The sequence below is a fragment of the Chrysochloris asiatica genome, unplaced genomic scaffold (genome assembly GCF_000296735.1).
Source record: "Chrysochloris asiatica unplaced genomic scaffold, ChrAsi1.0 scaffold00079, whole genome shotgun sequence".
Lineage (NCBI taxonomy): Eukaryota > Metazoa > Chordata > Mammalia > Afrosoricida > Chrysochloridae > Chrysochloris > Chrysochloris asiatica.
In genome coordinates, this window is record NW_006408597.1 from 5,628,845 (window position 1) to 5,642,840 (window position 13,996).

Consider the following 13,996-nt stretch of genomic DNA (forward strand, 5'->3'; position numbering starts at 1 on the left):
GCCACACCAGGACTCCTCTATCACCCTAGCAGGTCTTTAACAGACCCTTAGGGTATTCAGTCCCTTGCTGTCTGATCTCATTTCATTAATTACATTTCAGGATCTCCCAGGTCAGGAGGAACTGGCATCCAATTTCAGGCAGCAGCAATCTCAAAGATGGGCAAGCAAGATGATGTTTTTTAAAAAATCAATTCGGCAGTCAGCTGTGACACTCAAGTGGCTCTGAATAGAATAATACGGTAAGGACAAGCACAGTATCAAGGCAGGTATGAAACGAAACAACTGTGTGTGGACTGAGGAGTAGCTCCGCACTGCTACTGATGGGAGAATTCTCAGGGGAAATGTAACAAAATAGAGCCTTTCCAGACAATTTAGAAATGAAATGTGTGGATTCCTGTATTCTCAAAGTTAGTTTGTCCGGTGCTGTAAGGCTTGGGTAACAAAGAAAGAAAGGAAGAAAAGGGGTCTCTCTTCAGAAAACTCTTCCAGCTAACCAGAGAACTTACCTGGGAATATGCATCCGGGGGCCTCGGAGCAGAGTCTACAGATGAAGCAAGGCTCTTTGTCTCTTACTCAAAAGACTAGACCTCATAAAGAAGACTTCATTTTTGTTTTAGGCTAATGGACTTGGTTATTTGATTCCTTGGTATGACAGATTAATTTCAAAATTAGAGTCTATTTTCCCAGCCTTCGAATCTAGGCAGGAGTCCATCCTGGGTTAGTGCAAATGGCTATTGTACTATGTACTTAGCTGCTGACCAGAAGGTTGGAAGTTTTGAGTCCACCCAGAGGCATCTTGGAAGAAAGGCTGGTGGTCTACTTCTGAAAATCCAACCAATGAAACCTCTATGGAGCACAGCTCTACTCTATCAAGCATGAGGTAACCATGAGTCAGAGCCGATTTGACAGCAACAGGTGAAGTGGGCTGGTCTTGTGACTTGCTTTGGCCAGTGAACAGCAGCAGAAGGGACAGTGTCAGTTCTAGACTTGAGAGATGTTGCATGTTCTATTCTTTCTCAGGGAATGCTGCTATCCCCTGGTGAGCAAGCTCAGTGTAGCCTGCTGCAAGGTAAGAGACTATGTGAAAAAGAGTGCCAGTGAGTCAGTTGAGGCCATCCTCAACCATCCTATGGACATAGCAGACACCAAATCTGTGGCTGTTGGTTTCAACTCATGGTGACCTTCAGTGTTACTGTGTAGAACTGGTTCATATGGCTTTCTTTGCTATAATCTTTATGGAAGTAGATCAAGTCTTTCTTCTGTGGCACTATGGCTCTGGTAGTGTAGTGGTTACAAATTGGGCTATGAACCTTAAGGTCAACAGTTCGAAACTACCAGCCACTCCTCAGGAGAAAGATGAGGTTTTCTGCTCCCATAAAGATTTACAGCCTAGGAAACCCTGTACATGGTCGCTATGAGTTGGAACAGACTCAATAGCCCTTAACAACAATGGGTGGGTTTGAACTCCCATCCATTTGGGCCACTCATGAACCTTCTGAAGTCAAACATGTGAGGGAGCCCAGCTAAAATCTGCAGAGCTGCCTACCCAATAAACAACTGCACACAGACACATGGAAGGGCCCAATGGAGCAATCGTCAGTGTCTATTATTTTAAACCACTGAGTCTGGGGTGGTTTGTTACCCAGCAATAGCTAACTGACATAGCTAGTCTACTGTGGATTAGAAATGTTGTTGGTCAGAGAAGAGAAGGAAAAGCTACCGGAATTAAGTAGGTTAAAAGGGAACATGGGACAAAACTGACTAAAAAGCAGAAATAGGGACTCAAAGAACATAATGGCTTAGGGACATTTAGGGAAGGAGGCGCAGTCTGTTGGAAGTTTTAAATTCCTGATCACAGACAGCTTAAGAATCTTGATCTTGAATTATCCAGAAAAATTAACTGAAATATAGTGTTCCTTCTTTACTTTGCAAGCACAGGAGCCATATTTAAGAAGGATTTTCATCTAAGATAGCTAAACGAGTAAGCTTAGCGTGGTAAATGTTATTTATCTGGAAAATGCACTGGTGTGTGCAGAAACCATATTTCCTGAAGCAAACATTGGGTAATGTTCTCACAAAGGCTTTTATATGGCTTTCAGGGCAAAAGGCAGCCTAGGAAATAGTTCAGGTACCATACTGCTGGCATTTTAGGGACACTTAGGGTCCTGATGTGTGCTATCGGATAAGAATTGAACAGCTAACAGCAAGGTCGGTGGTTCTAACCCACCAACCACTCCTTGGAAACCCTATGAAGGGTCACTATGAGTTATAAGTGACTCAATGGCACTCAACAACAACACACAATCATAGCGAATATGGGACATATCATTTTAAACTGGGATGACCTGAGAAAATCTGTGCAGAGGCATTAACTTCTTCATGTGTGATCTCCTTTCCTAAAGGCACCAGGTGGGTGGTGTCAGGAGAGACACACAGAGCAGGGATTGCAGGCCAGCCTGCAGGGTCGTCTGGGTGGGAGGCTGACCTGTCCTTGGTTCCTCTGAGGACAGTCCATCTCATGCACTGAGATTCTGCTTATTTCCAAAGCAACATTAAGCACCATACCAAAAAATAATGATAATGCCTCACACACATGGTATGCAAACCAAGTACTAAAGACTGGGCCTTGCCGTGGATAAACAACTCATTAACCCTATAACTTATGTCAAAGACCACAGCCTTTGATATGGGTTGTATGTGATCAAAGGTAACTTAAATCAAAGAGGACAGCCTTCGGTATGAATTGCACTCAATGTAAAGGAAACAAAAATCCTCACCACTGGACCAAGAAACAACATCCAAATCATTGGAGAAAATTATTAAAGTTACCAAAGCCTTCATTTTGCTTGGATCAACCATCAACACTCATGGAAACAGCAGTCAAGAAACGAACTGATGTATATTCCCTTAGGCAACTCTACCTTCACCATCACCAGCTGCCTCCACCCCCACATCAGTTCTCAGGAGACTAGGAAAATGCTGGAGACCTTTGCTCCCGCAGGTGTGAGGGCTACTGCCTGCCTGCTGCTGTAAGCCAGACTGGGGATGGGCATATCCACCTGAGAGGAGCAGGAACGACAATTCCCATCCAGCCCTGCAGAGGCACCCACAGACGAAGCTCCCAGCTGTTTGGTCTCCTGTAACTCAGTTTCCAGGTCCTCCTCCTCTATCTGGAAGTTTCCTTTGGGCTCCAACATGAAAGTTTCCAGTTATTGCCACTTGGAAGAAAACTTCCGGCCTGGGAGTGAGGTCTAGTTGGTTGCAATATCCCTCAATATCACTAGAAGTCACCATGTGGGGTCCCTCCCTGATTGCATGTGAACTGTGCCAGGCTGCCCCCGCTCCACTTGGGCCTGCTCCCTCAAAGTCTGCCTGACTGGTTAGGGCTCTTTCCCCAAGCCCCAAAGCTAAGGTCAGGCCAAGGGCCCTTCTGATGTGAGCTCTCAGGTCACTCTGAATAGTGGGCAATGGCTTCACCAATGATCCCCTGAGACAAATGAGTAAGTCACCTGCAGGGTTTTCAGAGTATAGGATCCTGGGCTCTGTCCTGAAACCTACGGAACCAAGTTCCTGGAGCTTGTTGTTGTTGTTGTTGTCACGTGCCGTCAAGCCAGTTCCAACCCATAGTGACCCTGTTGCAGAATCTTTGTTTGTAACAAACTCCTCCCAGACTCTTGTGTGCAGACCCACCAGCCCTAGGCAATTAGACCCAAAGAAAGATGCCCCATACTCTCTCCTGTTGTTATTAAGTGCCAGTTAGTTGGTTCTGACTCACAGCGACTCTGTCTAGGGTTTCTGAGGAGCAGCTGGTGGGGTTGAACCACTGACCTTGAGGTTCAAACTGACCTTGCGGTCCAGTGCACTATCCTGCAGCATCATTCTCTCCTAGGACTAGGAAAAACACCTTGCCAGTTATAAAGCTCTCTTCCCAGAGGCTAGACATTAGTATTGTTCACACTGACCTTTACAATATGCCGTGACAGCCATTTCTATCCCTGTTTCATAGAGAAGGAAACCCGTACGTCTTGTGAGGATATGGCACCAACAATGTGAGGTAACCCCCAGTTATTTCACTCACAGGCAGTCACAAAAAACCAGCTGCCATTGAGTTGATTCCCATTCCTGGAGACCCCATGTGTCAGAGTAGAACTGTGCTCCACAGGGTTTCCCATGACTGATTTTTTGGAAGTAGATCTCAGGCCTTTCTTCTGTAGCACTTCTGGGCACACTCAAACTTCCAACCTTTTGGTTAGCAGCTAGCTGAGTGTGCTAACCATGAATACCATCCAGGGACTCCAAAGCAACTACAGTGAGCTCTAAAAGCATTTTTGGAGACTAGTATCCGAGCCAAAAGTCCCAGATTGTGAAAGTCTGGGGTAGCTCGGTAGTCCTGTTAGCTAAAACTGCCAACTTTACATCAATAGACATCTAAAGTGTATGCTGGTCTCCAGCCGTCTGCATCCTTTAAAGCAGCTGCCTCAGTGATTCTCAGCAGGGGTGATTTTGTGCCCTGGGAGATATCTGGCAATGTCCAGAGACATTCTTGTTTGTCAAATTGGGGTACTTCTAGAAGGAATGTAAAAGGTAGAGGCCCCGGATGTTTTTAAGCATCCTACCATATATGCATCCTACCATAAGGAACTCTGGTAGTGTAGTGGTTGCGAATCGGGCTGTGAACCGCAAGGTCAGCAGTTCAAAACTACCAGTGGTTCCGCGGGAGAAAGATGAGGCATTCTGCTCCCGTAAAGATTTACAGCCTTGGAAACCCTGTGCAGGGTCACTATGAGTCGGAACGACTCCACGGCACTTAACAACAACAACAACACCATATATGCATGTGAAAGCTGGACAGTAAATAAGGAGGACCATAGAAGAATAGATGCATTTGAGTTATGGTGTTGGAGTCGAATATTGAAAGTGTCATGGGCTGCCAAAAGAACCAATAGATCCGTGTTGGAAGAAGTGCTCCTTGGAGGCCAGGATGGCCAAACTTTGTCTCTCATACTTTGGACGTATTGTCAGGAGGGACGTATTGTCAGGAGAAGGAGATCATGTTTGGAAAGGTGGAGGGTCAGAGAAAAAGAGGAAGACCGACCCCCAACGAAATGGATTGGCCAAATAGCAGCATCGATGGACTCAAGCGTGGCAACAGTAGTGAGGTTGGCCCTGCATTGGGCAGTGTTTCGTTCTGTTGTGCATAAGGTCATTATGAGTCGGTACTGACTCAATGGCACCTAACAACCACCACCACCACCATATACAAGGCAACCCGTACAACAAAGAATTACCTGGGCTACAATGTTAACAGTGCTGAGGTTGAGAAACCCTGGACTAGATGCCACCAAAGACATGGAGTCCTGGTGTGGTGCTGTGGGTTAATGTGTCAGACTGCAAAGTCATTTGAACTGCAAGGTCGGTAGTTCAAGCTCACCAGTTACTCCTTGGAAACCTCATACAGGGTTGCTATGGGTTGGAATCGACTCAATGGCACTTCACAACAACAACAAAGATATGATCCCAATCCTAGAGTGTCATCTATCTCCTCAAGGCAGAATATTAATTCAGACTTCTTTTTGGGGAGTGGGGTTTCATAGCCTCAGTCAGTTATTTATCTAGAATGAAGACGTGGATCAACCCAGGGGCCAGGAGAGACAGTCCTACAGGTTGATCACACAGCCAGCCTCCCCCTCTTCACTATGTGAGCAGGGCTTAAAGGACACGGTTTACTGTGGTGTTGTTGTTAAGTGCAGTTGAGTTGGTTCCGACCCATACAGACCCTCTAGAGGGTTTCCAAGGAGCAACTGGTGAGCTTGAACCACCAACCTTGCAGTTCAAACCGACTTTGCAGTCTAGTGCATTAACCCACAGAGCCACATCAGGCACCTAATAAATTCTAAGACCTGACTTAAGTCCCTGATTCCTTCAGATGCTGGTAATTTCATTAATGGATGAACAAATGTTCAGTTCTTTGTTGCCTGATTAGATTCATTCCAGAAAGATTCTCTAGGTGGTCTCCTCTCTCCACTAGCAAGTTCAAAACCAGGCCACTTAGTTGACGAGACTGAGTCTCCCACCAGTTAACCAAATGGAGCTAGCTACAGGCTCAGTTTGCAGCATAGATGCTCCCGTGCAAGCCTTGCTGGAGGTGCCAAATATCTTCTTTACGGTTGCTGTGATGCAGTTCAGTGGGTGATGGTGTGTGAAGACAGAACACCTCCAAATGCTCCAGTCCCCCCGCCATCTATGTGGCCAGCACCTCAAAGGGCACACATAATTTCGTTCCCCCTGTAAAGTGAATCTGGGTGTTTTATAGCTGAAAAGGGAGCAATCCCATTTGAATTCATCAAGATGCTGGAGGCAAAAGTGCATTCTGTAGCTTTTAAGGGCTTTCTTCCATGACTGACAAGGTCCTGTAGCCATCCACTGGGCAGCTTCACGTAGAAGATGTTTCTTGACACCACTCAAGGAAGACCTGTTATCTTAGTAATGCTCATGCTGGGCCTGCGTCATTTTGCACATCAGGTAAAGGAATGACTACAATTGGAGCTCTTGGAATGGCACACACTTGTTAAGGATAGCCCTGTAACATTTCTCCTTTGTTGAATTAGAAGCAAGCAATAATACTATGCAGAGGAAACATACCTTTCAGCCACTTTGGACATTTTTAAACAATGCCTGTCAATCTGGGCATTCAAGAATGTTATCTGGAGAAAGAAAACAAGGTTGTTAAGGCAAAAATCAGATTTTTTTTCCCCCTTAGTTTTATGGACCCAAATGCTTTTTTTCTACCAAGACCCAAACACCTTCCCTAGGATGGTTTCTCCAACCAGCCAGCTCATGGCATCTTACCCTTTTGGAAATTCCTACACCACTGAAGATTCATGCTCTACAGTTTAGCCTTTGATCAAATGCTCACTTGGAATTGAAGTCTTATATTCCCCAACGTGATTACAAACTTAAAAGCAGACTATATTCTACAAAGTTTAGCAGCAGCATGGGCAAGTGATATGTGTACTAGAAATACCTGTTTTGACTAAGCCCCAGTGCCCTCTCTTCTTTGTATCATTGTTCACACATATATCATATCCATGTGCTTGATGTACTTGACAAGAATCATCAAATAGCTGTTTAACAGATGCCGGTTTCCTCTTTGCCACCCAATAATAAACTTGCCACGGACAGGCACCTACAGGGTTACTCCTTTGGGTTTTCCCCCAGAAACGAGTGAAGCACAATATAAAGAATGTTGCTATTAGTTGCCATTGGCCCTAATACATTGCCTCCATGCACACTACTTGCTCCATCCCATGACTATTGGCAGATTACACCACTGTGATATAGAAGGTTTTCGCTGGTTGGTTTTTTGAAAGTAGATTACCAGGTCTGTCTTCCTAGCGTTACTCTGGAAGTTCCATTGAACCCTGTTCAGCATCAGACCGGCACATGTCTCCACTGATGGACGGATGTGAACTGAGCATGAGGAGCACTGGCTGGGAATTGAACCTGGCTCTCTTGCATGAAAGGTAGGAATTCTACTTAACAACCAATGCCACAATGTTAAGTTGTTGTTGTTAAGTGCCGTCGAGTCGATTCTGAACCATAGCGACCCTGTATAGGGTTTCCTAGGAGCCGCTGGTGAGGTTGAACTGCCAAACTTGCAGTTCAAATGGCTTTGCAGTCTGGCGCATTAATCCACAGCACCACACTAGGACTCAGTGGTAAAGGGTAGACCCTAAAATTGCATCTTTACCAGTAATCTCCAGAAAGGAGTCAGGAAGTTAGCTATTCTTTCTGGGAAGGAAAACAACATTGAACCAAATAATTCTGAAGTGGCATTGGGAATGGGAAATTTTTTTATTCTTAAACTTTGGAATCACAGCTTTAATCCAGTCAGAGGTCCTGCCCTGGTTTACTCTGGAACCACGTGATGATTTTAAGACCTTGTGATTTGATACCTTCCTCCTTTTGGCTTCCATACGTGTTCGTGGGATGCCTGACTATAGTAATCACCCACCACATTGAGATAACTAATAACTGCTGGAGAAACTTGGTAGAGATTTTTTCTCTCAAGCTTCCATACACTGTTCACACACAACACTCAAAGGTTCAAGCCAACCACAGCTGGGTTCCAGGAACTCAAAGTGCATTCAGTCTTCAGAGGTGAACATGAAAAGGGTTTTCTAACTGGCCACTTATCCTCCTGGGAGGGCAGGAGTCAATTCCCTCACCTGTTTCCGGATGTCCTCTTTTGTCGTTTTCCTGATTGGCTGTGCGGGTATGTGCACAGGGCTTTGGGACTGGGACTCTTCAGTCACACCATACACTGACTGGAGAAAAAGAAGAAAGTGTATAGGGTCATGGACCCTCAGAATAAAGAGTGTGTTTAATCTGTGCTTCAAAACCACTCCATGACATCCCACACAAGACGTGTTTGGTCTCTTCCTTTGGCACCTCATCCTATCTTTGGGTGAGCGCTGCTAGAAAATCTTTTCTTTTATTGAGTTGACAACTGTCTCCTAGTAAGTCAGCATTTCTCCAAGGATGGTTCCATAGCCCATCTGTAAAGAATCATCTGGAATACTTCTAAACATGCAGGTTGCTCAGCCCAACCCAGATCTACTGAATCTGGATCTTTGTGGGTGGGTCTTGGGCATCTGCCTTGTGCATCAAACGAGAATGTCCAAGAACTGCTGAAAGGTATGCATGAATGCTCCTCTCTTTAAATGGCAGCACCATTTGAAGAATGTGATCAGTGTGAATGAATTGTATATGCAGAAATTGTAGAATTATCCTGCCATGTGTATTGTCAACAATAACAGAAAAATAAAACAAATTACATAAGAAAAAAGACCCCCTGTGGATTTTCATGCCAAGTGGAATGGTTACAAATTGAGCTGTGAACCTCAAGGTCAGCAGTTTGAAACTACCAGCTGTTCCACGGGAGAAAGATGAGGCTTTCTGCTCCGGTAAAGATTTACAGCCTCGGAAACCCTGTGCAAAGTAGCTATGGGTCGGAACTGACTCCACGGCACATAACCAATCAACGTGTCTAACTGGTATCAAACTGAGATGGCAGAGTTTGAGACTATTTCTGGCCTCAGTTTCCCCACATGTCCACAGCTATGGCTACTTTTCAAGCAGCTCCTAAAGATACTTTTTGCTTTGGGAAAAAAATGAAAGCTTGAAGGGTATGCAATGTATAACTGAGATCTATAACATCGAGAAAGCTCAGACAGGATGAAAGTGGGCTTCATGAAATTTTGTTCTTAAGTGCCATCGAGTTGATTCTGACCCATAGCGACCCTGAATAGGGTTTCTGAGAAGCATCTGTTAGGTTTGAACTACCAACCTTAGGTTCAAACCGACTTCGTGGTCCAGGGCTTATCCTACACCACCACTTGTTAGCTGCCATCAAGTTGATTCTGACTCACGGTGACCCCGTCTGTCTGGAGTAGAACTGTGCCCGGCAGGGTTTTCAGGACCTCTCAGAGCAGATTGTCAAACCTGTCTTCTGAGGTACCTCTGGGTGAGTTTGAACCCCCAGTCTTCCAGCTAGCAGTAGAGCACTAGATGGCTATTAAAGATTCCGTGAGGACATTTTAAGACTGATATAAAATAGTCCAGTGTATAATTATCCCAGTGGAGAACAATATACATAGATTCAAGAAGTTGATATGTACATACATGAAAGACAGAGAGAGGCAGACAGGAGTACAAGAGCGACCCCCACATACACAGACAGGAAAAGAGATTCATAAAGAGCCGGTTTGGGATAAAGAGCCAGTTTGGGATTGGGATATCGCCAAGCTTTTTAAAATGCCACTGTAGAGGGCAGTCATGTCCTCCCACATTAAGGTCCGTGGTGGCCTGGTATGTATGGGTGGTGGGGTGTTCTGAGTGTGGTCCCATGGTTATGCGATGGCCAGTGCCCTTTTACTAAAATTAGTGAATCAGCTCCCGGCTCATGGCAACCCATGTACCACAGAATCAAACCATCATGATCCAAAGCTGTCACTGGCTGGTTTTTGAACATAGATCACTAGGCCTTCTTCCTAGTGTGAGTCTGGAAGTCCCACTGCAGTCAGCTGGTTTAATAGCAACATACAAGCCTTCACTGACAGGGGTGGGAGCTGCATGTGAGGTGTGTTGGCTAGAATAGTATCCAGGCCTCTCACACTGCCCCGTGGGTGGGCTAGCCAAAAAGACCGACACTTGATTCAGAGAATCAAGCTTGTTTTCACTTGTAGGATTCCCCACTTCTTGTTCCTTTATTTTCCTTTTCTCTTGTCACCTCCCCAGAACCAACTGCTATGAAGGGGCTTCAGAAGTTTATGGAAAATTCCATTATCTTTTGACTAAAATGTCCATGAAATTTTGAAGCCTCTTGAATTTATCCTTGAGGTCTCAGCACACACACGTGTTTCCGGGGCTCCTGTACCACACTGTGCTCCCCCTAACTCAGGATTTGTGGTGCTGTGTGCTGGCTTTACCCACTCCAGACTTGGGCTCCTTGTGTACGTGCCACTGCGCTTCAGTAACAAGCAGGGAGACTGGCATGTACCAACCATTGAATGCATATTTGTAGAGTAAATGAATGAAAGGCTTCAAAGTTTCAGTGTGACACAGTGGCAAACAGCATGTTACTGTTTGAGCAGTACCAGAGATGGAAGGTATTCACATTCAGCATTTTTAATTTAGCTGAACTAGCCAACCTTTTTAACCTTTTGTGGATTCTTCAGGCGCCGACATTTCCTGATATCCATTTCTGTTGTGTTCACACAACCTGGCTGAGAGACAAAAAAAATGATCATAAAATTACAAACTGAAAACCACCTTCCCACTTTAGCCCAAATGGCACCATTAGAACCAATCTCTATTTTTCCCATGACAAATAGTGAATGCTTTTTTCCAGGCCATTTATACTTTTTTTTTAAATAAAAAGATGTTTCATCTCCAGTATGTATTTCTCTATAGAGCTTTCAGGTAAAATAGAAAAGCTTGCTTCATAATCTTTAATAATGATAGGTGGATGGCATCATATATAGTTTCTGAGTGTAAACTTATTACTCTAAGTGGTAAGATGAATTCAGCCATATCCTTTGTTATTTCACATACATAACTGCTTAATAGTAGCCGCCTGCTGTCAAGATGGGGGGAGTCCAGGTGTGGTGCTGTTTGAACCTCAAGGTCGCCGCTCCTCGGAAACTCTATGCAGGGTCGCTGTGAGTTGGAACTGACTCAACAGCACTTAACAACAACAGTGCCATGATGAGGAGCTATCTGTTTTGCTTTTCATTAGTTTTTAGCCACCAGTTGCTGGTGAGTCAACACTGACTCATGGTGACCCCATGTGCGTCAGAGTCACCTTGCGCTTCACTTCATAGGGCTGACTTTCTGCAAGAAGACTGCTGGACCTTTCTTCCAAGGAATCTGGGTGGCCTGGAACTGGCGACCTTTCCACTAGCAGCTAAGCAAGTGCCACCCAGAGACCTCGGTTATTAGGAAGGCTGAAATAGTTTATTCCTTTTTAGTTCTGTTTCATGAGGGAAATGATCAGATTCTTTTTAACAATCTAAAATTGGGAATGTTTGAAAGGGAATAATTTAATACAGTGTTGACTAGCAGTGGAAGTAAAATCATTTATTTTGGGAATGCAAACTCTGGGGCCTAGAGATTCCTGGTGGAACTACCACAGGCTCCCCCGCTTATTTTCAATCCATGTTGCCATGGATGGATATTTACAAAAGGCGGAATAGATGTACATTGCAGAGAATGAGACATATGAAGGAACAGCAAAGCCAGTTTCATAAAGCTTAATGAATTTCTTAAGAAGAGACACCTGGTGGCTAAAGACAGTGCTTCCTTTCAGGGAAAGGAAATGAGAAAATTGTAAAAACAACAACACTGAAGACCCAGGCAAAACTTTCTTACCACTGGCCGGTGGACATCCCAAAAGGCTCGCTCTTGACTATCCAAAATTTTTCTTTCTGTCTTGTCCTTTTTCCTGTCAATCCTGAAATAATAAAGAAAGGCAAGTAGAGGTGTTTGCACTCTGTATTTCTTCTGCCTCTTACCCCAATTTTAGGAGCTTAGTTCACGTTAGGCAGATGATACCTGTGTGGCTCCAGCTGTCTGCAAAAAACCAGTTGCCATTGAGTCGATTCCCATTCATGGTGACCCCATATGTTACAGTGTAAAACTGAGCTCCATGGGGGTTTTCTTCATTATAATCTTTATTGAAGCAGATCACCAGGTCTTTCTTCCGCAGCGTGCCTGGGTGGATTTGAACTGCTAACCTTTTTGTCTGTAGCTGAGGGCAAATCATCTGTGCCCCCTTCAGAAAATTATGGGTATACAATTCCCTCCAGGAAACCTAAACCTTAGGCTAGATTTATAAATGACTACATATTTGTAATGATAAGGGTGGGTTTAAGGAGAGAGCAAGAAGTCAAATATTGATTTGAATTATTAAAATTTGGAGTATTAAGAACCATGAACTTTGACATGGCCACCCACCAAAGTATATTCTATATTGTATGTTGAAAGGAATATAGTCATGGGTTTGCAAAGGTTTCATTCTCAAATTCGAAAGCCTGCTTTAGATTCAGAGACAGTAGAGATGGCCTCAAAATGCTGAAATTGTGTGTTCTAAAAATCACTTAAGCCATGTGGCTTTCTAAAAGCAGGCTAATGGTTCTGGTGTGTGACAAGACCCAGGAGGAAAATTCCTCTGGCCTTAGCTGGGGGTTGTACAGATCGCAAGGGGGGAAATTACAGGTGACAAAAGGAAGTTCTACAGGTTCGCGCAGCAGTGTAGGGAACAGTCTTTCAAGGAAGTGCATATTACTTCATATTATCTCTCTAAGTAAAGAGCACCTCAGATTAATTGCTACGTAACTTTTGGTTGTTCTCAGCTCTCTTGGGAGCACTTCAGTGTACTGGATAGAAATAACCCATACTTCCCTTGTGATTTTTGGGGTGATCATTAACATGTACTTAAATGTGTCCATAATTATAATGTAATCCTGGAGTTTATAAAAAAAAGTGAATCGAGAAATACTGTAATGTACAAAGTAACAATTCCTCCTGTTTTTACAACACGTGATGCTGTTTGATTCTGAAAGTATGAATTAACACTCCTTGTTTCCCAGTGGCTCCTGGATGTACAGGTACATTCAGCATCAAGGAAGTCCAGTCTCCTCTCTACCCTCCCATCTCAGATGGTGCCAGAGCTCTGTCTGCCACAACTCAGCACCAGTGTCCTATGCCCACCTCCCACAAGGGCTGCTGGACCCAACCTGAAGTTCAGCAGGTGGTTGACCTTGTAGACAGGGAAAATACTGAGATGTCCAGAGGAAAATGAATGAGAACAATAAATGGCACTGTGCAAATCACTGGCCCTCTTGGGTCATTTCCAACTCAGATCCATTGTGTTGTTAAGTGCCATCAAGTTGGTTCTGACCCATAGAAACCCAGTATAGGGTTTCCAAGGAGCAACTGGTGAGTTTTAACCACTGACCTTGTGATGCAAACCGACCTTGCAGTCCTGTACTTAACCTACAGTGCCACACCAGGACTCCTAGCTATGATTAGTCCTAACCTACAGAGCTCGAGATCTCACTCTTACAATGAGCTGCCATACTGCCCACAGACTATGAACCAGGTCCTCTGTAGCCCCATGCAGTGAGGTATGTTGTTGCTGAGTACCATCGAGTCGATTCTGACCCATAGCAACCCTGTATAGGGTTTCCAAGGAGCAGCTGGTGAGCAGTTCAAACGGCTTTGCAGTCTGGCACATTAACCCACAGTGCCACACCAGGACTCAGTGACGCAGTGAGGTATGTTGTTGTTGTTAAGTGCCGTCAAGGCAGTTCCGACCCATAGCGACCCTGAACAGGGTTTCCGAGACTGTAAATCTTTACAGGAGCAGAAAGCCTCATCTTTCTCCCACAGAACAGCTGGTAGTTTCGAACTGCTGACCTTGCGGTTCACAGCC

General features: G+C 44.6%; 1 protein-coding gene across 2 annotated transcripts in view; it reads right to left on the minus strand.

Annotated features, from left to right (window-relative positions):
- The window catches only part of RGS6 (regulator of G-protein signaling 6), an 833,734-nt gene that overhangs the window by 125,017 nt on the left and 694,721 nt on the right, over positions 1 to 13,996 (minus strand). For both annotated transcript variants that reach the window (XM_006865561.1, XM_006865562.1), the window contains exons 8-11: positions 11,932 to 12,013; positions 10,713 to 10,787; positions 8,229 to 8,327; positions 6,643 to 6,704 (exon numbers count right to left, since the gene is read on the minus strand). In XM_006865561.1, the coding sequence (XP_006865623.1) occupies positions 6,643 to 6,704; positions 8,229 to 8,327; positions 10,713 to 10,787; positions 11,932 to 12,013 (318 nt within the window). The remainder of the gene's footprint in view (positions 1 to 6,642; positions 6,705 to 8,228; positions 8,328 to 10,712; positions 10,788 to 11,931; positions 12,014 to 13,996) is intronic.